Consider the following 23,495-nt stretch of genomic DNA (forward strand, 5'->3'; position numbering starts at 1 on the left):
TGCTCTTCTCCCTATCCCCACCATTCCGCAAATTTTTGAACCTCCCCTCTTATATTCTGAGTTGAAAGAATCATGAAACTGACATTGAAATCACAGAATGTTTCATGTAGTGTGGCGGCATATAGTTCGGCTAAGTACTTGCCCTATACTTGCATACTCGGCACATCTGGCGGTCTAGCATAAGTTGCGTTCTCGCGCGCGAGTCCATACTTGAAGTCGCGCTTGATGTATGGAGTCGCGCGCGAGAAGGCAACTCATGGTAGCAGGTCTGTTAGAGGCGTGACATGCACAATGACATACGACAGTAACGAGCTCCAGGTCCCGCTTGTAGGTGCGTTCAGTCATGAGCAGCTCCCGGGCGATGTAGAAGGTGAGGTCCCCGCCGCGCCGCCGCTGCGCCTCGCCCGCCGCGCCCTCCCGCAGCGTGCTGTTGCTCAAACGACTCCAAATACTGACAACATCACATATACCTAAATCATTTCCGATCACAACAAATGAAAAAACCGGGCAAGTGCGAGTCAGACTCGCGCACGAAGGGTTCCGTACCATAATGCAAAAAACGGTCACCTATCCAAGTACATACTGACCCCGCCCGACGTTGCTTAACTTTGGTCAAAAATCACGTTTGTTGTATGGGAGCCCCACTTAAATCTTTATTTTATTCTGTTTTTAGTATTTGTTGTTATAGCGGCAACAGAAATATATCACGGTACGTGAGATACAGCCTGGTGACAGACGGACGGACGGACAGCGAAGTCTTAGTAATACCCTTTGGGTACGGAACCCTAAAAACATTGCATGGTTGTGTGTACATATGTATCTCAAAGATTGAGCAAACACAAGTGTGTAAAAAGAAAACCTTGGCTCAGCAATCACGGAGCGTGACTGTACAAGGGGTAGCGTTACTATCGTTGGTGCAGCACGGGCCATAATTAACCTAGTGACGTTGCAAATTGTTACTGGGGATAAGGTGCAGTAGGTTCAGACAGCAGTGACTTTCACCTGATAAAAAAAATCACGAAATAGCACTAAAACGCACCTTAAAAAATTTCAAAAATTTTTACCAAGCCAAAAATATGAAATATGCTTCTAAAATGCGTAATTATATTTTTCATAGAACTGTTCGAACAACGTTTAACGTTGTTAAAACTTATTTGTCAAAAATAACAAATCAAACTTAAACATGATATCCGCGATCCTGGGCACGCACAGTGAATGTGAAAGAACCTGAACCCACGGCGCTTTATTAGAGAAAACAAATCATAAGTCTGTTCTTCTCATCATAGTCAAAACGTACCTGTTATTATTGTTTCTTCTATTGAGTGTATCGCCAGCGTCACTTTCACCGCCGCTTAGAACGTCCATACTTGTAGATTCGGAAACTATGTTAGCTAAAACAATTGAAGATAACTTTAATTTGATTAATTAATAGCCGTTTAGAATATTGTTACATAATTTTCAATCGTGGCTGAATGCCGAAGGGCCTTCGGGCACAAAAAATGACAATATGATTATGGCGGATGAATGTTTGAAATGCCACCGTATTTAATAATTAGGTATTTCGCTTAAAATTTGGTTTTTATCTTCGCAAGTGTGATGAAAAATATTGTGTAACTCCGGGGGTAAGAATATTGTAAACCGAGTATAGACCTCGTTTACCCCCTCGTTGCACAATATACTAGGTATATTTACATAATAGATATATGTATACAGAGGTACGCACCGTTTCCATTGATTGCGTCGGTGACGCGCGCGTTGTCGAGCTGGTCGCCAGCGCGGGGCGGGCGCGCGTCCGCGGCTGCGCCGCTCACCACCGGGGTCGACGCGCACAACGGTGAGATGTCACTCGTCGCCGACGGCGACATGCATAGACTCGCCGATGACACCGTGTTCTCTGCCTCCAGCGAACATTCATCTGGATATACATTTTAAATGTTATTCCACAGAAACTACTGCACCGCTACATGCCTACAATAATGCAACACGCATACAAGGTATGTAAATTCCTATGAAATACACATACGACAAAAGCCGAAAGTAAAAACTTGGGGCATGAATAAATACTAAATAATACGGACGATGCAAACCTAACTTGTATTAAAAAAAGGTATACGCGGTAAACGCTTGCATGCTAGCGCCAATAAAAAATATATTTGCTAGTGGGTAATAAAAAACCGTCTAAGTACAGAATGTAAAAGCAAACTAAAACCTTATAAACGAAACACCAAAGACGTTGTAATTTAAAGTTTGTGTGTCCACAACCAAAGCTCTTATGTGAATCCCGACATTGTAATTAATACTAAATGATATTCGCCTAATGTAAAGTATACATAGGTTTCAATAACTGGCCGCCGTTCAATAACTAGCCACCTTATACTAAAATAATTTCGGTTTATAGGTGAATAGAATTCATTCTTAGTATAAGGTGGCCAGTAATTGACAAATATGACAGTATCTAGTTCAAAACTTTGTTTTGAATTTGATCACTGTAATATCAATAACAAAAAAATTGAAAAAAATCTAGTGACCGGACAAAGCTACGGTTAATATACAATAAATTGTTCATATATTTTCCGTAATGTAATGTATCAATTAATCATGGAGGAAAAAGAGGAGTACATTTGTATGGAGAAGCAGTCGTCCACTATCATCTTAAGTCACTTCTAATATGCCAAGAGAAAATACGCATAGGTACTCGATAAAGTCCTGTTTACTTAAAATAACGTGCGTACGTAGTATAGGCTTAAATCAAAATATATGTGCTTGCATTTCTACAAATTCACATAACAGAATAAAGTACTTAATACATTTGAAACGAAATAAAGAGTAAAGCATGCTGAAGAAGAAGCTATGTAACTTACATAAAATCCTGGCAGCATAGGTACTTATATAAATGTAGGTTTTAACTTAGACCACAAATTAAATATGTAATCATTAAAACGCATTGTAAGTTTAATTAGTTTATTTTTTAACTACGCTCCGCTTTTAAAAGAGGAGTCTTGTATTGCAGGGTTGCCACACACTTACATCGATGTAAATACATGTAGACCATGATATATATGTATACATAATAATAAATTCATAAAAGAGTAACATTCTAGTATTTCCAAACAATATCCAAAATTACGCGAAGGTTAAACAAGTCATAATTTGATGAATTGGAAATATTACAGTCTATTCGGATTGTACACATTCAATCGAAAAGTCAAAAGGCTTAAAATCTAACTATTATTAATAATAATACCAATACTTTTATTGCACTAACAGTGTGGCCGACGACCCCTTCCTTACCACTACCGACCTATAATTGCTTCGTGCATACACGACACTATTACATTAGGTACATATAATTGAACACTATGACATTATGAAACTAGTTTGGCTGTTATCGAGTTAAATTTTAGTTTGGCTGTTTCGAGACGAGATGCACAAACAAAATGTACGAGTGTAAGACGGATGACGAGAATGAACACAGCACGCGGCAAGTTTAACATATTAAGTACAAGATTACGGACCTGTCTGAAGTGCCCTGTGTCGAGGCAAGGTAATAAACTAATAACCAAAATCATAATATATTGTGTAATACCATATAACATATAAGCCCCCACGTGCAAACGTAGTATTAACGAGTTTTAATTCTTATAGAAAGATGTAACACGTTTTTAATTTAAAATAATTAGATAGTAAATAGTAAAGGACTATAATGGGACATAAAATAATTGATACAGATGTTGTTGTTATAATTCCCCACTACGCAAAACAACAATACGGGTATTGAGTAACATTCGAAAACTTAGTGTCGTGCAATAAATTCCAAATCTAAAATGGTTTTGTAAAATGTAATGTAATGGATTGTGGTGTTCTTATGCATAGTGCGGCAGTATTACAGCGATCCATTTAAGTCAAATATTTTTAGGACTTTTGAAAGAGCGGCGGGAGTGAACATTGGTAAGGTCCAAATGGTGGGAAAGAAGTGACGACTTTGCCCAGCCGTGGGACGCTCTTATTGGCTAATAAAAAAACATTACTTTTACGCGTCACTTCGTGCGAAATGCTTGTAAGGCTTAAAACGCACTTCGATTGATTTTTGTGGAAAATTAATCGCAGTTTCAGTCTAATTTCTTGCGGTTTCAGTCATGCAAGTGCGTGCGCGTATCTGTTGCGGTTCTGAAGCCGCAAGAATGCGGGTGCAGCGACATTAGTTTGTTGTTGACTCACCATACCTATGGCTAAATTATTGGGTGACAAGTGGCGTAGCAACTACGAAAAGAACGCTACCTACTCATTAAACAATTTATAAATAAGTTTAAGGGGCGCGTCCATGAACTTTAAAATTTCAGAGAGGTACCCTATTTTCACTTTTCTTAATTGACAACCATACAGCTTTTTTAGATTGCGAATACCGAAAAACGACATGGTTCACATGTCGTTTTCTTTCCGGCTTTAACTTAAGAATTTAAGTACTATATTTGGTGTTTCTGCAGAATGACTTAATGACTAAGTGAACTTAACCTGTTCCTTCCACCCACAAATATATTCTATATACCTACTTGAATGGTATGTATTTATTTGCACGCCCTACAGAGACAGTCGGACCAAGCTAACTCTGCATGGCATTTGCGTTGACAAAGTGTGTGACTAAGTCATCATTAATGACATATTTCTATGAAAATATGATGTTTACAATGAAACTCCCACACTTTGGTCCCGTTGAAGTCGATACAAAGTTAGCTTAGACGGACTCTATTTCAATTTTTGGATATACAAATGTCTGTGTATTTCTAGCTATATTACAATAAGTAGGTACAACCTACGTTTAACTTTACTTTTTATGATATCTGTAGATCTGTACTACCTGTAGAATAAACCTATTGTAAATACAAGGGCTCGTAGCGTTTTTATTCAGTCAATGATTTAAATGTAAAAAAAAAGTATTAAGTATTACCACAGAAGAAATAATAGTACTACCGTACAGAAAGGACATTTCCTACAAACCCGAAGTTTGACAGCGATTCAGGGTCGAATCGTGCTATCCCTTTCTAATATATAGCACTATCCATTTCGGCTATTTAGGGTTGTCAGAATTCAAGTGATTATCTTATCTGTGGTCGTGCACGCACAAGGAAGTCAAGTGGTGCCAACCCTAATAATTGCTCGGAGCAATGCTGAGCCGAACGGATTTCGACCGAAGTCAGGAGTGTCTCCCCACTGGTATAAATAATTCCTGTTTAAGTACATATGGACTAACGAGAGAGATTTATATCGGCTATGTATAGTCTGAAAATGTTCATAACAATTTTGGCACAGTTACATGATTACTGAAATAATTGTAATTTGGATGTTGATCTACATTTCGATTTTTTGTGAGTGGAAAGTTAATTAACCAGCGAAAACAGTATGTAGTGAGAACATATTATATGCACGCTCAGTCAAAAGCATTATTAGGCAGTATTATGATAATGCGCTTTATAGGTTTATTGGTAAATGGGTAAAATGGAAATAAGGAACAATTAAATCAAAGCCACAGACATCGATATTTCATAGACTGGGTGCCGATTGTGTGGTTTTGCAATGTCTATTAATGGATAGCATTACTGTAAAACATCAAGTTTTTGAATACGTCTTAATTGTATGACTTAAGTACGGCATGTCATAAAAATCTAGGTCGGTTTGCTCATACATTTCTTTTATCCCACGGTTATAATTTATAAAGCGGGGATGAACCAGTAGGTAGCACCGACTTGCACTCTAGAGCTCATGTAAAATAAGAACATTTGTTAATAAGTATTACTGTTTATACAATTCATACAAAGGGGTTCGACTTAGGCGTTATAAATTAATTATATTATCAGCGTCTGGGGACTGGTCACTTGCAAACTTATACTATACTAATGGATAGAGTAGTACAACAGGATTTAGGATGCTTATTCAGTTTTGCATCCTGTCGTCGGGTTTAACCCTTTGACCGCCGTTGTCCGGTATAGAAGACAACGATAGAACGATACGCTGGCGCCGTCGTCTTGTATACAAGACACAAATTCAACCACTGAGTTAGTGGGAAAATAATAACAATTGCAATTTCATTTACACTCGTGTTCATATTTAAGGTCTTTGTTTTTTCATTTATTTGCTTTTTAAGCCGCTATATAAATCCCTTCTTTTATAATAAGGCATTTAAAAAAATTGCTCCAATTTTCAACATTTTTCATGTTCCTCGTCGCCGTTGTCTTGTATAAAAGACAGCTAGGGATAGGAATGTTAACTCGATATGGGAATTTTTAAAGTAAATATAAAGTCAGAAATATGTTTTTATCTAAATATTTGAACACTTGTTAATCGCCAATTTTTTTCAACGAGTAGTAGGTATAACTACTTACGAGTACTAGAATACGTAGAACGAGAGTCAGATAGGCATAACTATATTTAAAGTTCAGGCAGCTTCTTTAGTTCTATAAACTAGAGTCAGACAAGTAAATTTGCCCTTGTAGATTGTGGACTATTTAATTGCAGAAGAGATAAATAAAAAAAATAATTGATGTTCTTTTATAGCTTAGTGGGAAGGGATACACAAGAGTGGTACAGGGACATACCTGTTTATCAGACTTTAGTTTTTTGTTATAACATTGAAGTTAATGTGTAATTTTTTTATAACAAGTCGTTGAACGTTTTTTTGATAAGAGTTTACCTATATTAATGTAAACCAAACTGAAATTTAATTATAGATTCTAATTCCGGAATAATATCTTCACTCATTAAAAATTCAACCCACGTGTAATTTTCACTAAAACAGTTCCGGTATATTGACTTTATCGACACATGATGCGCAGCTTTAACGTTACGCCAATAAAGTTTACGTACCGACAAGCGCTTACGCCGTTGACCTAGAGACTATTATTACTTGATCCGCGCGGAAACAGTCCTTGTCGATCTGCACTGCGGGCAGTCCATGCGCGCCGTTGTCTTGTATAAAAGACTTCTCGTACAGCCTAGTGCGGCGATATCACGTCTTGAATCGACATTGTTTAGTGGTTGTTTTTTATGTTAAATCCCTATATTTTAAACATTTTCGGGTGTAAAACATATGTTTAATTTTGGCAATTTGGAATTAAATTAAAACAGGATAAGGACAAAGCTAAATTAAAAAGATTTTTACCATAAATTGTAAATATCGATATCACTATTTGCAATCCCTAAACTTTTTATTAGTTGTTTACTTAAAATTTGCTCTGGCGTGTGAGTGAGCGTCTTTGCGGACTAGGTCCGGCGGCCAAAAGGTTCTTGGTACTTGCAGACCAAAGTAAATGTAGACGTAGAGAGGCAGGTATGTTGGGCCGTGAGCTCCAGTGGTTGCAGCTGCATCGATTGCTACATCTACTTGATGGCACAGTTACAATATCAGTCGACGGTTCTGGAAACCTACCGATCAGGCAACCGATAAGCTGACTCCTGCACGCGCACCGAGTGCTAAAGTCTTATTGGGTTTCTTAAATACTACAAGGTCATTAAACCTTTAATTTTAGGCAAAGTATCTTATTAAGCTACCTCTCTCACTTTGTTAGGATTACAGAGATATTTAAAGTAAAAGGGTAAAGTAGATAAATTCTAATTCTCAAATGTTAAACACATTTCTAGTAGTCTGTTTGTAATCAATACGCGAAATTACATGATGAGTATCTTGTGAAAGTACAGTTAGATACTAGTAAATTTGACTATATTATTATAATTAATAGTTTCTACCTACCGCAACAGTACCCTACCTTGATGAACTTCTAAAATAGCACATTTATTATTGTTAGCCTTTCATATACAAATTCACAAAAAGGGAACCTGATTCATACATAAACCGTGTGCGTAATTTTTTTATCAATACACATTTTACCTAGAGCAAAATATCAGTTTTTTTAAATAGTCATAGAAAATAACACATAGGAGTTGCAATGACAATGAAAAACAAATTAAGGATGCCACGTGTCACCGCCGAATGGGCTAGAGGCTAGAGATTATCATACTTCGAACTTCATACGTTACGTCATACGTTACCGGACTTACCGGCCAATGTTAAGTCTCGTTGTCCCCCAACCATCGTATTGGTAATTAGGATTAAGAGGGTTCTTATACAGGGTCATTTTTGAACCGTTAGCCATATTGTGCGAGGTGATTATTAGGTAGGCCATACTGAACTACTTTTTCTATGGGACCAACTTCGAAATCACAAAATTTTTTTTGGCCATTTTATACATTTTGGTCGAGTGGATGACGACGTTTTCTATGGGAAGGCCACATTTCTTTTTTGGGATTTCGGAGTTGGCCTCATAGAAAAAAGTTGTTCAGTATGACCTACCTAATCACCGCGCACAATATGGCTAACGATTCAAAAATGACCATGTATACGAAATTTGCTACAATAACGAATGATGGTATCCTGTTATCCCTCATCAGGGATAACAGGATAACATTTTGATACCAGGATGCAATTTTGTAAAGCATAAATACATCGTTGAAGCCAAAAAGAGAGCTCTATTAAAAGTACGGAAGGAAATTTACGTACTACAGGTCTCACAGATCGTCATAGAAATTATACTAACACATTCTTCAAGCAGGTTATTTGGCACTCCGAAAAGGTCCCGCAGGTCAATGATGCACATATGAAAGCAACAATTTTCGCAATAACCCGGAAGATCAAACATGAGATAAGAACTACCAATCTACTTATTCTAAACATTTTGTATAGAGGGATGAGATGAGATATTTTTAAATATTTTAAACTTATCCTAGTTACCGTTTTCGTGCTCGTCTTAAATTAATATTACGACTAATTTAAACGTTATATATTGTGCGATAATGCCGAATGATGAATGAATGAAAGTGCACAATGGTCACCTAGTCGATGGCAAAATAAATAAAAAATTGCGACATCTCAGCATGTATTGTAATTATAACTCATAAATAACATACTTTCAAATTCCTGTGAACCTTTAGTATCACGTAGAATAGGCTAGTTTACTATCGATACATTAAGTTAAAAAGTTTAATATCAGTCATGTGAAATCAGTTTTACGAAATACTTATACGCGAACAAACAAGATCGAACATCTTATTGGCATTAAATGATTTCTGAGAGAGAGAGGAGACATATTCTTCTCTTTACATATTAAAAAAAGTACAGCAGCGGCAAAAATACCTATCATACTGCTATTTTTTGTAGGCTAACATTCGAAAATTCGTGAAATTAAACTTTATATCATGTAAACGATCATTGTATCATCGTCACGACCATTATTATACATAGGTATGTATTTTAAAAATGAACCCTAGTTTGATGATTGTCGTTTTCATGTGCCCGGATAATGTAAATTTCATCGAAATCGCTAGAACCGCTTTTGAGAAATTATTAAAAAAATATGCAAATGTAGTACCTATCTGAAAAATATTATAGAATATTTGCCATTACTCTAGCTGACTTCACTCATTAGTAAAATAGCCTATTAATATCGTCGATACAAAACCGCAAATAATATTTTCGATTTAATTTTAATTCCGTACAAACTTGGCATGACTATCACTGAAATTATTTCATTATGAATTTTCGATGACTGTATATTATGATGACAAACCGGATTTCTGCATAGATTATTCAATTTAATAACTAGTAGTGCTAGTATTAATGTAAATAATGGTAATAACATAACGTTTAAAAAGGACTATTTTTTTTTCAACATTTAGACAGTAAAAATTAATAAACGTAAGTAGAACTTTAACTAACAGACAAGACAATAATATGTTGAAAAAAAACGGGTATGTTGACGCAAAATAAATTGTAAGCACCTACCTACTTAAAATTGGCTGTAAGGTTACGTTACAGGCTTGTCATATTTAACTCGTATGAAAAAACCTCGATAAGAACCTATTTATGCTTTAAAGTAACTTATACCAGATCAAACCATACAGACACTAATAACACTAAATAAAATGGCTAAATCTTTCGTTTTGAGCAGTGAACATTATATTTTTATAACTCAATCTTGTAAATTAAATCACAGCCATTTTAAATTAGTCACTGCTCCATCATTAAGACGATGACCATGAGACATTTTAACCGTTTAACAAGACTACTTTCATATTCGCTACTTAGATCTTACAAAAACGGTCGCTGTTCATGGACATGATCCGATTCCCATACCTATACAGCTGTAGGTTACTATTTTTTAATCCTAAAAATATCAAGATAAAATTTGGCACTAGTAAATTTGTTACAGTCCTGTATTATAAAGCTTTGGCTTCAGAAACTTTAAAAAGTTCTAATTAAGTCATAATTGTTTTGTTAACAATAATCACTTCGTACACAATTATTTGCATTAGCAGCCAATTACGTACACATCCGCGATTTTAAAATTCTGCCATTCCGCTGGTAAGTAGTAGAGTTAGCATCGAAAGCAGCGGATCAGACTACACGTCAAAAGTACGAGTATCTATCATCGTCTAATAGCTTAGGAAAAAGAGACATGCCTCTGTAGCAACTAATATTGAGTGAGGCCATAGAGATTTAATTTTACTTGGGAAAAAATATTAGAGGGAGGCAGATACTTTTGGCGCGTTGCTTCATCCGCTACTATTGACGCTGACTGCACATTACACATCGTTTGATAAACCGTAATTTCTGTTTCTTCATCTCCGATAGAAATATAGTGGCTTTCGATCAAGGAATTACAAGTAAAAACCTCCATCAAAGCATAGTAGTTAAACTAATTGCACAAAGGGCCGATTTTTTAATTTCGACCGCTCGATTTCGTGTATTTCGTACGATACTATTTCCACTACTAGGTATTTAAATTCTAAATACCACTAGTTTCCCAATTTCTATGGCTTGTATTTCATAAATAGCTTTTCGCCGGTTTCCATATATTTTCAAGTGATGATATCGAGCAAACAAAATTAGAAAATTGGCTCCGTGAGCTGCTATTCACATAGTTTTAAGACATGTTTTATAGTTAGCGTCGCTTGTAGCACAACACTATTTAAGGAATTATACAGCCCAGCCTAAACTGTACGCGAAGTTGGTGTAGAATATCAGAGATACAGAAACAAAGATAAGATTAGGTTTTTACAAAGGGGGCAAAGTTGTTGTGTAACCCACCATGCTAATATTGCCACCTGAGCAAGCGAAAGATTCCAAAACTGAACCACGAGCGTAGGTTAGTGGATCGATAAGTGGAATTTTTAGTGTTTCGTGAGTTTCAAGACACGAGGGTTACTCAAACGTTGCTTCCGAATGTAACACAGGATTTTTTTTTACCACACCAATGCCAGGAAAACACTAGCTCTAAAACATTACAAATCAAATCCAAATCAACGTTATTAAATATTTATCTTTCAAAGTTAATTCTATCAGCCAACATGAGCAAACCACTAAAAATGTGTCCTTCTCTTGTGGATAAAATGCAACTTTGTCATCAGTTTTTGAATATGAAAGAGTATCTTTACAAGCTGGTGTGGTAAAAAATAATTTGTGTTATCAAATTAGTCTATAGGTATTGGGACTACTGTCTAGGGTACATATGCTCTATGCGGCATACCGCCCGGTTAACATATGTTGGACGCAGGGTCAAACTACTCAAACTTGTCCTGCTGCACGCGACCACTACTATTTATATTTTTCATATTATTGCACAATTAAATAAAGTTCAGTAACAATCATCAGGCGACTAGAAACAGACAGCTGTTAAGATATCAACCACATCATAGTTACGACAACTACGGTGAGCCGGACGGTAAGACGCAACGCGAGCAACGATACATGGCCTAACAATTTTATAAAGTTTTTCTGTTTAACAAATAATATAATTAATTACCCTACTATATATATCTAATATGTATATATATATCAATATCTATAACAATTGTGTTAATTACATTAAAACGCTTTAAAACGCAGAGTAAATAAGTAACATTCACGTATATTGAATGATATCAACGAATTAGAATAACCGACAAATTAGAGCTAAGGATTTTGTTACATTTTAATCGTTTTCATCTTCAGAACATAGAGGCGGAGGGAGTGTAGAAACGTCAAATTTTTGTTCAGGGCTGTCACTGGATGCCTGAGAGTCAACGTAATGACTAGAATAAAATCTTTCGACGTTATTAAGACTGAACCGTTGATCCAGATCTCTCGAGTAATGTTCCTGGCCAGATTCGCCAACCTCACGCAGCTCATGTTCATATTGCGGGTAACAATCTTGGGTTTGATACATACCCATGTCATCGTATTGCTCAGGATAAGGACTACCCCTATATCGTTCATATTCATCCTTATCCTGAGGCAACTCTGAATCGGAATAAACCATCGAATCTCCACGTGCAAAAAGGTAACTGCTTGATTTAGATATCTTTGGAGCTCTTTTAATAGTATCCACTGGGTAAGCGTAATCGTCCGAATCTTCTCTGTCGCTTTGTTCTGCAAAAAATGACGTTCGAGATTGAACCTGCCCAGATGATTCTCCAAGAGATTTTTCATCGGATTGTCTGAACACACTAGACGATTTAGATTTCTTTAAAGACGACTGACGACTGCTTTTATTTGAATAAGATAGCCGGGGAGGACTATCTTCTGGCACATACGATGGTTCTTGAGAATCCAAATAGGGATGTCTCAGACGACCCAACCTATCAAACCGCGGAAATCCCATCTCGTCTTCATCAGCAGAAGACCCAAATCCTTGAAACTGCACTGGAGTAATATTAATGGGAAACGGTTGTGTATCGTAAGGCGAATTTTTATACTGCCTATAATCTCCTTGTTCATCATCTTCTGAATAACTTACTGGCTCAGCAATGTCATAGTTTTTAGAATCAGCTTTTGACATTTCAGAAGACCCTGATTCGACTTCTGGAATATAACTATCGGAGCATTCCGAACTCTCCATGCGACGTAGTGTTTCTTCTACGGCCAAATATTTCGTGCATTGTGGCTTGTCACTTTCAGAAGAACACTGGCTCTTGGTAGAATCTTCTTCTAACACATCTTGAATTTTTTCCTGTCTTTTTCGTGTGCTCGTAACCTGTTTTTTTCTTCTAAATGTTTTCATTCGCTCTCTTGGATCTCTAATGACGTCCAATGAGCTGTCAGTATCGTTACCACTAGGAGGACTTTTGAGAGATATATTCCGTGCCAACAAAGATTTTTTGACGGGGGCTTTAATAGGCTGTATTGGAGGAGACTCCGAACTAAGGCTGCTAGAATAATAAGGCGAGCACCGAGACAAAGGGGTTTTCCCAGATCGTTCTCCGGGTTTTTTATCGTATAAATCCCGATGCACGGATGGTATTTCTGGTACAGCAATAACAGGCAGTTCGGAGGAAGTTAAGTAATGTTCATGAAAAGACCAACTTTTAGGCTTGGTGCGATATTGCTGAGATATTTTATATTCTTTTATTTGATTCTTTGATAATGTTTTATCGTCATAGCTGGCATGTTTGGCTAAAGGTTTATAATCGGAGCGCATAAATTGATTACCTATATCTTCACGAATAATGTTGGAAAATTCTTGGCTTTGATAACGTTCACTGTGCTTTTCTTCTTGGCTGTATAACTGTGACGGTATATCGATGTCCAACTCAGGTTGAGGTCCTACAAAAAATGTTTTGAACCCACTGTCCTCGCTTTGGCAACGTAAAGTGGGTTTCGTATAGCGGGAAGTTTGCTCTTCATAGCTCAAACTTTTAGGTGGAACCTTTTGGTATCTTTCATGATTATCCTCCTTAACGTTTGCTATGCCTTTTAATCTTTGTTCGAATCGAAGCACAGAATCAGGATTTTTTTGGAGACTGCTCAGAGAGCTGGAGCTTGATTTATCAGATTTATCACTATAGCTAATTGACGAAGACTTGTCAGTTTTGCTAGCGTAATTTGCGGTTAATCGCAGCACAGGCATAACAATTGGAGGTTCTTTGGTTATTGATGTTTTCTTTAAATAATTTTCTTCAGTATCTTGCTTATCATCTAATGACAAAACAGCTTCTTTTTTTATTGTATCATCTGATTTCGTATCTTCGACTTCTTGTTGATCTTCTCGGGCAGTAGCTATTAATGTGTGACTTGTGCTAGCGGACCAATCGGAAATAGACTGAGCTAGTGTTAAGGTGCTATCACTTTTGGTTCCAGAGCTACTATCAATTCCTTTTCTAGATATAGTAGTTTCTGAACTGCATAGTTTATCATACTTAATATTTTCAGTACTTTTATCTAAACTACTGCTTTTAGAACCTTGATCTGCTTGTGATCCAATTTTGACTTTTTGATCCGATATCTTACTTGCAAGGGAAGAAGAATGTACTTTAACAACTGCATTATCGGATTTGTCGCTTTTCGGGACTGAAATGGCCGAAATGCTTTCAGATGCAGAAAGATTAGCATACTGACGAACTGTATTTGTACCAGTAGACCACTCAGAAATGCTTAAACAAATAGAGGTGTCTTCCGAATGCGAACTATGAGTACATTTTTTCTGAGGTAAGCCTATTTTGACGGTTCCATCCAGATCAGTGCCAAAAGAACTTGTTTCTTCTTCTGAATGGCTGCTGTGACTACAACGTTTGCATGTGCTCGAGCTACCAGTACTCAATTTAGTCATCGCGCGTACAGTATCATCAGCATTAGTTTGAGACAGAAGATCATCTATCGAAGTATCTGAATTATTCGAACCACATGAATACTTAGGTGTTCCGACCTGAGAATATCCTTTTTCTATATCTGGCGATAGTGATTTACTATCACCCCCGAAGACATCATCAGCGAACAAGGGGTCATCCTCGAAAATGGGACTATGAGTAGTAGGTGATTTCATTGGCTGACTAATAATAACTTTGTCTTCCAAACTGCTCCTAACGCCAACAGATTTATGTTCAGCGCGAGAACAACATGAACCCATGTCACCAATAAGACAAGAAGCTTTACTAATCGTTCCGCTCAAGCACGACTGATCGTAATTGGGCACCACGCCCTTGTTTAAGTAAGCAGTCTCGTCTTGTTTTTCTAACGGTTCAACCATGTATCCAGACTGTTCGTAAGGTATAATTTTACTGCTTTTGTTTACATTTCCACCTCCTTTTTTCTGTGCTTGTTTCACGGATGTGACATCTTGGCCATCCTTTTCATAATCTTCATCATTGTTTAGCGTATCACTATCATCATCAGAACCTTGCATATTTCCTTTAGAACTTTCAGGCTGAATAGTGACCTTCATAGCTTGTTCAGGCTCGTTACTCATATAATATATATGGACTTTTTCTACAATTGGAGTCTCTAATAAACTTGAAGGCGGAGAGGGCCATTGATCATAGTCACTCGATCTTCTGGTACTGTTAACGTCTGGTGCTTTAGATGCTTGAGGTGGAAGTTCAGGTAACGGCCAGTCGTCAGAGTCTTGACTTTCACCGGGGGGATATTGTTTTAATGAAGCCGTGCGAGTGTCCGCGCTAATCTTTTGAAAGTCTTCGTGCAAGACTTTGGATTCCTGATTACTTGGGGTCTTAGTTTTCTTGTCTATGTCTTTTTTAGATTCTGAATACATTTCACTTATTTTGCCCTGATCTATTGGTATATCAGGCATCTCAGCAGAAGTTCTTCTATCCGTATCCGAAATATAAGCTACATTAGCGTTACTAGGTGGGTCCGAACTGAGACTAGCTTGATGGTCACTAGAATTCAAAGACTCTTCATTAATACTTTCAGATCTTGAACAAGCCTTGGTCGAATCTTCATCTGCACTCGTCTTTTCTGAAGCTGTGCTACGTTCAGATATTCTAGACAAAGTGCGACCAAAGTTTTGTCCATAACCAATAACAACGTCAGTTGCTGTAGACGAAGTAGCTGGGTATAAAAAGTTAACAGGAAAATCATTAAGGTCATCTGCAAAGTCAGTTTCAAAAAACCCACCCCTGTCCCCTGGCACTTCTAACGATTCAGAAGAATTTGCTGACGGCGCATTCTTGGAAAATGTTTGAAAGTCATCGACCGACCGTTGGCTATTAAACTCAAAGACTTCTTTATTTAATGTTAAGCTTTCATAACCTTCATGATCTTGTGGTATCCACGCTTCTTCTATACTTGTACTATTTTCACTCCCTGAAGCCCCAAAGAATGGCCTCCATGTTGGCTTTAATTCTTCGCCACGCCTATACGCTTCACCTAAAGAACCTGAAGTTGATTCAGTAGTTTCAAAAGATCCTCTGGATTCAACACTTAGTGAACCTCTAGAATCCATGCTCGATTTAGAGGAACTTTTTTGCTCGTCAAGGCGTCCTTTTCTTCTCGAAGAGGAATCATCTACACTTAGGGAACCTTTCGATGTGGTAGTAGTTGTATCCATACTTGATTTAGAAGAACTTTTTCGGTCAGTATCTTTAAGAGACCTCTTCTTCATAAGTTCTCTTTCGAAAGACGAGGAAGTAATAACATTCCCATCATCATCAAAATCAATAGTTGTGTTTTGGTCTTCTTGAGATATAGTGATTGCAATTTTCGTTTTCTTTATTGTTCGTGGTAAATCTTTTTTAACATCTTTAGATGCAGCTGATTGACTAGATTCAGATTCTTCAATAACACATTTGCCTATTTTATCTAAGCCTGTTTTTCTCACATTAGGTCTTGAAAGCTGTTCAACGGTTTTATCAACAGATTCTGAACTGGAATCTGAATCAGTTGGAGCTTTTTGTGAATCCACTGGTCCTTGCTTTTCTAGTGTGGGTGTAGGTGATTTCCTAGTACTGAATTTTGATGGACTTCGGGGACTCTCAATACGATTTAATTCAGGAATGGGAGAAGGAGATTTAGAATTTGATTTTGAATGTTCGCTTGATAAGACAGATTGTGAAACTAGATGTTCTTCTCCATACTCCATTGACTGCTTAAGTTCTTCGAGGCACTCTCTATCTTTTTTGTTTAACTTCTCTATATCTTGAGATATGCCTAATGGCCTAGCAATAGAACAACTTACACTGGACTCATCGTCTATGGAGCTACCTTTCATGTTAGCACTAGAAGGGCTAACATCCTTTTCTATGCTCGTCCAACTAGTGGACTCCGAGCTGCGAGACCGTTCAGCACTTAATTTCAACAGTTCACTACGTCTCGATTTCGCTGTTAGTAAAACCTTTTGGTCTGTTGGTGATACCTCATTTGTACTCCCTGAGCTGCCAGTATGTTCTCCAGATTCAGGTTTTTTTGTGGACTTTGAAGTATTTGAGTCAATAAAGGGTATATTTTCCAAGGTAGGGCTGTTTTCTTGGGGAGGGGTTACGATGATTTTGTTTTTATTTTTCCATTTAGATGGTAAATCAATAGATTTTGGTTTATCTTTACTCGCCGTAATACCCTTATCTGTGTCAGATTCAGACAAAATTTGTGATTCTTGACGCAAAAACTCTACTAGACTTGCAGAGGATTCATCAAAAGTACCTTGCGTGTCTAAACCTTTTTTGCGTCTTTTCATAACAGTCGTATCCGACAACGGTAACTCTGTCGATTCTGTGAAGCCATCATAATCCATACCTCCCCAGGAATTAGCCTCATCACTTCTACCACGAGAAAATTTCATATGAAGCTCTTTCTTCGAAGCTTGGTCTTGATCAGAAGAACTATCAGCATCTATGTAAGGCAAAGAAATTCCCAACACGTGACTTTCATCGAACAGCTTTAATTCACTGACTTCAGTAAGTGATTCTTCTTCGCTTGTTAAACGCGCTACTTCAGGCTTCCTGTCGGAGGCAAGTAAGCTTTGGACATTTTGATTACCTTTACTTCCATGCAATTCAGTTTGTCTTTGTTTATTGTATATATCTATTTTTCTACGTTCCATTATTACCGTCTGAGTATCGTTTTCTAAAACAGTATTAGACGAGTTAGTTACCCATTCAATTGAGGAATCACCTGATTTATCCGTGTAACTATGTGACGGAGATACAGTTTTCACATATTTATCCTCAGTGTTGTCCTCTTTTACGGTAGGATGAACGTCTACTTTAACAACTTCCTGTTTAAAGTATCGATCTGCAGCTGTAGGTAACAACTCAGATATGATCGGAGGCGTAACATAATTTCTGTCGAGACTTTTAGATTTTAATTTAGAATCAATATGGACATCAACTTTACGTTCTAAGCTCTTTGATTTTATACTAGATTGAATTTTTTGATAAACAACTTTGCCCTCAATTTGTTGCTTTATTTCTTGTTTTTTGGATAATGTTTTCGGTGACTTTTGTAAATCCTCCATATCATCAAATTTATCTTCTAGCGATTGGCTGGATTTGTCATCCATGCTTTTGTTCATCTTACTACTAGCCTTCGAAGACTTTGGATCTTCAAAACTACGGCTAATTTTCCCACTCAATTTGTTATCTAGTTTTTTCGGGGATTTAGCGATAAAAACATGATCTTCAGCCTTGCTACTGATTTTAGTTTCTATTATAATTTTATCTCCCTCCGTTTTAACCAAGATTTTATCTTCAGGAGGAGGAAATGCTGGCATCGTGTCTTTTACAGGGCTGATGAGTGTTTTTGTTTGCTTCAGAGCTGCTTCGAATAACATTTGTTGCTTTTCCTTACGTTTTGCTATTTCTGTATCGCTTTCTTCTTGCGACTTGGTCCTTTCCTTGCTACTTCCACGTCTCACTTCCATTTTCTCCAAAGATTTTGACTTCTCTTTCATTGTTTTCTTAGACATTTGTTCCAATTCTTGACTTTTAGCTCGTACCATATCTAGAGGTGGTACTGTAAGAAAATCTGGACGTTCCTTTAAAGATGATGGCAGTGACTTTTGAGTTTGTAATGCCTTAACTTTAGTGGCATTTGTGTCAAGAGATCCACCTTTATTTAATTTATTGCTGTTTTTCTGCTTTTCATCGGGACGAGATTTTAAAGTTAATTTCTTCTTTTCTTTTCTTTTGATTCTTTCTATATCTGGAACTATTTGATCTTCACTTAAATCTGATAACTTTCTTATGCTACCTCTGGGTGAATTTAACGAAGATGTCGGAGACCTCGATGGAGATTTTGATATAGGTGACCTAGACAAAGGCGACCTATTTAACGGTGATCGGCTAGGAGACTTAATTTGCGATTTCAATTTAGTCATATCATACCTTCTCTTGAATGAGCGTGGGCGACGTTGTTCGACCAAATCGTCCAATAACTGAAGCTCTTCAGTGTCAATTACTATGGATTTTAAATCTTTTGGAGTCTCAGATGGCTGATCTTCTTCAACTTCCTCAATTTTACTTATGTTATCGCCTATTTTTGCATACATTTTCTGATTTTTATCATCAATTAGAGGTTTTTCTTCCAATATTTCTCCTTCTTCGTTTATGTCTTCAACTGTATCATCTTTCGACGAAAATGCATTCATAGGTGGTAATCTATGCAACTGTATAACAGGTGTATCTAAACTCTTAGCTCTACGGCTAACAGTTGGAGAATCTTGGGTAGCTTTTTGGCGCTGTAAAGTAAAAACCGAACCTTCGGATAGATTCAACCTAGCATGAGCAAATAAAATCGGAGTGCCGCCGGTTTTACGAAGCATAGGGGAAATCAATTCATCGCGTAAACTTTTTTTGATATCAAGTCTATTTGAGTCTATTTTAGTTTCTTTTGAAAGATCGCTTTTTTCCTCGGACGGGGTAAGTATTCCTGTCACTTTTTGGATTTCCATGTCAGCTAAATGTTCCTCGTCACTTTTCAGAAATTCAGTACTTTCTAATATTGGCGATGGGATATTTTCATTATATTCCCACGTGGAACTTTCTTTGCTAAGTTGCTTAACTTCTGGAGGTTTAATAGCTATATCGTCCTCAGAACTAGGAATTGAAATTGACCGTTCAGAAATCCTTCGTAACTCTGTAGCATTTCCGGAAATACTCTCAAGTATTTGAGGGTTGTACTTTGCCTCTAGTTCAACTAATCTCCTACACTGAGGTGGAGAACCTTCTATTTCAGTAGAGCTCATTGTTTGCCCTCTATGCCAAGCACCTGACGTAATTTTATCATACTCAAGCTGTAAGATAGGTTCGAGATCTTTACGTGATTGCGGTGGTGAAAATTCAAGCTTAGGTGCCGCTTCAGTTGTACCAAACACATCATCCGAGTCAACACTTTCATCGTCAGAGGAGAAGGAAGTAATCCTTATTTTGTTATTAGTTTTACCTTTTATTTTACAACAGCTTCCTTTTTTTCCAGTTCCTCGAGCTTTTTGACCTCTTTTAGATGGTAGTTTATCTGATTTCGATTTAATATCCGCGCGTAGTTTTTCAGCTGCTGACATCGGTTTAGGTTCCTTACTAATAGGAGGCTGTTGGACATTACGGCCATTAATTGCAAACTTAATATCATGAGAATATTGTGTTTCATGCCGTATACTGTCGGTTTTGGAACTAGTAGCAGAATCACTTTCGATCTGACTCAACTTTGAGTTTAAAGTTTCTAGAAGTGCCGGATCCAAATGTTTAGATATATCCCTTTTAGGACTTGGCAGATGCTGCAGTTGCCCACTCTTATCTACTTCTAATGTAACTGGGTCTACCTTGGACAAATCAATATTTTGAGTAAACAAAAAGTCTCGATTCTCAACTTCTAAAAATTTTGATGCGTGATCGACTTGAATGCTGTTTCTGGGTGATTTTGGAGATTTAGGGGATTTAGGAGACTTTGGAGACTTTGGAGACTTTGGCGATTTCGGAGACTTCGGTGACTTTGGTGATTTCGGTGAACGTGGTGACTTGGGATGATCGTGGTACTTGCACCTAGCATGCGCATTAAGAATGTGACGTCCATTTTGCGGCGGCAGCATTATAATATCAGGAGGTTGTCTCTTGTCTTCTAATGGGGACGGAGCTGTTCCGTTCATAACATGTCTTTTATGTAGTACATATGGTATGTCGTAACCGTCATCAGGAATTTTTTTGTTATCTTTAAAACCAGCTTTAAAGGCGTCAAATTCTTTAAAATAATTTTTTGGCAAATCAAATGGTGGACGTCCGTGATCCGGGATTCTTGAGGGCAGTTCGAAATGTGAGCGCTTTGTTGCAATGGGTGGAGCGCTTGGTATTTGACGGAATATATAATCTTCATCGCTAGATTCAGCAGGTGTTAAATCAATAGATTTCTGGTGCATCAAAACATGTCTTCGAGAGTTTACACTACTAAACCTAGGCCTATTAGCGAGGCTATTTGGATCACTTTTAGTCCGTTCTACAGTTGGATGCGTATATGGGATAGACGTATCTGCCAAACGGCTGCTTGAACTAGTTTCAAGGATCAACTTAGGATTGTATTCGTCAAAATGCGTTTTAGCCATAAGTTCTTCTTTCAAATTTTCTTTCCTTACCATGTGCGTGTGAACTCTTCCCCGCATTGATTTATCAAACTCAGATTGCAAGATAGACGAAGTTCCCGGTTGAATGGCGGCAGTTTTAGCTTTATTTTTCGCATATTCAATACTATCCATAGCGGGCAGTATACGTACGTTTACATCAGATTCGTTGGATGATTCCTTCACAAGGTGCGAAGTGTTTGAATCTTTACTAAGTGAACTAGTCAATGACTCTATTTTCTCTTTATCGAAGCTAAATACAGTTTCAGAAGACCGGCGACGCTGGTAGCTCTGTATTTTTGACGCTCTACTGCTATCGACTTCAGTGTCCAAGCCAACAATTTTTTCAGGCCATATATGAGTAGTTTGAGGAGGCATATCTTCTTCTTCTGTCGAGAAATCGTCCGTTTTTTTAGGAGGACTCACATCCGAATAATGAATGTACTGATCTAATTCCACATTCTGAAGACTTGCAGAATGCATAGGACTATGTTCTCGGTGTTTATTATTACTTGGAAATGTAGAGTACGGGGTAGGGATGTGATACAAATTGGGAGCATCTGACAAGTTTGCGATTAAGTCTTCATGCGACTTATCGAAAAGCATCTTATCCCTATACTCTAGTTTTTCCATTTCGATAAAAGTAGATTGAGTATCATAAAAATCTTTATTAGAGTCAGGACTAGACGATGGCGATATAGGTTCAAAAGGATCTATGTATACATTCTGTATACTAGTGGCACTACGCCTTCTGATATTGACATCATTTTCAGTATCGTATAAGTTCTTTTTACAGTCGTAGTAGTCAGACTTTGAATCTTGACTCGAAGTCCTCGAGCCCGATCTATCAGAACTTTTGCTCTTCAACGTTTCCCGCGACTTCTTGCTATCAGTGTGATATACACTATCTCGAGATTTTTTACTTGACTCTGCGCTACTTTTAGATATTTTTTCACCAAAGTCACTTTTAGATTCTTGGCTCGAAGCTCTGGAACCAAGAACTCTCTTTATTTCTTTATAAAAGCAGCCATCAGATCGAACGGAAAGTTTTTCCCGGGGCAAAATTCGTGGATCATCTAGAAGGAATGGATCAAGCGGTAGATCATTGTCACTTTTGTACTTAACGCTGTTCAAGTTAATATTCATGTCCTGGTCGTCGACTTCCGATAAGTGAGACAGTGATTCATCGTCTGAAGGAAGGTCGTTACCTGAATCCAAAGAGCATGAACGAGTGTGCGCCACGGAACGAGGCAGCACTCTCGCGTAACGACGGTTCTCTGAGCACTCATCGTCGGATCTTTCAATCAATTCGTAACTGTCGTGTGAAATATCATCCTGAGACCCACTGCGAACAAACGTTGGTAAATCCAACCTAGGCTCACTAGTCGCCCCTGGAAAACTAGAAGAATAAGTTCTGCCTATCATTTCCCTCTGTAATTCTATAGAACTTTGATTTCCAAGAACAAAAGCTAATGTACGAGCGTCGTCGTACCGCGTGATAGGCGAATCTACACAACGGTCTCCTACCGGATAGTAAGAATCTAAATCGGCAAACATGCTACGAGTGTCTCGTGTCTGTTTATTTGCTCTGCGTTTCGCACGGCCAGCGTCGTCGAAGCTAAAGTCGCGTAGGTTACGGCAGCTAGCACTACGACGCCATACTAGTCTGGCGCGCAAGCCATCGTCCACTTCCTCGATGAGGAGCGACCCGCCCGATCGGCTAGACCGTGTAGAGGGGCAGGTCGAGTATATATTAGACTGCGACAGCTCATACTCGAGCCTCTCTGAGGATTTTTTAAAGCTGGAAGACTGTTTAGCGAGGAGAAACTCTGGATAAGGGCTAGGGTCCGGGGAGAGGGAGGCGGGACAGACGGTGGCAGGGCGGGTGGCAGTGTGAGTGTGCGTGAGCATGGCCGTGGCCGGCGGAGGACTCTGACCTGCTGCAGGGCGCGGGGCACGAGGTGGCGGAGTGGGTGCGCGTGCGCGACCATTCGCGCGACACGAACTCGCCTGGCTCCATATACTCTCCGGAGAAACCTGATAAACACAATATATCTTTGAAACTTCAACCAACACAAATTTTACGTTTATTAACCTTTCATATGCCGGAACCCGGATCCACATTAGTAGGCATAG

General features: G+C 38.0%; 1 protein-coding gene across 8 annotated transcripts in view; it reads right to left on the reverse strand.

The window, feature by feature from the left end:
• LOC134679460 (FERM, ARHGEF and pleckstrin domain-containing protein 1) overlaps nt 1–23,495 on the reverse strand; it is a 65,325-nt gene that overhangs the window by 13,831 nt on the left and 27,999 nt on the right. For 4 of the 8 annotated variants that reach the window (XM_063538375.1, XM_063538373.1, XM_063538374.1 and 1 more), the window contains one exon: nt 2,945–23,396. In XM_063538375.1, the coding sequence (XP_063394445.1) occupies nt 12,018–23,396 (11,379 nt within the window). In that variant the 3' untranslated portion in view covers nt 2,945–12,017. Of the gene's footprint in view, nt 1–300; nt 452–1,297; nt 1,392–1,723; nt 1,916–2,944; nt 23,397–23,495 lie in introns of those variants that run through there. The other 4 variants (XM_063538378.1, XM_063538381.1, XM_063538379.1 and 1 more) reach the window with 4 other exon arrangements.

This window comes from Cydia fagiglandana, chromosome Z, assembly GCF_963556715.1.
Source record: "Cydia fagiglandana chromosome Z, ilCydFagi1.1, whole genome shotgun sequence".
NCBI lineage: Eukaryota > Metazoa > Arthropoda > Insecta > Lepidoptera > Tortricidae > Cydia > Cydia fagiglandana.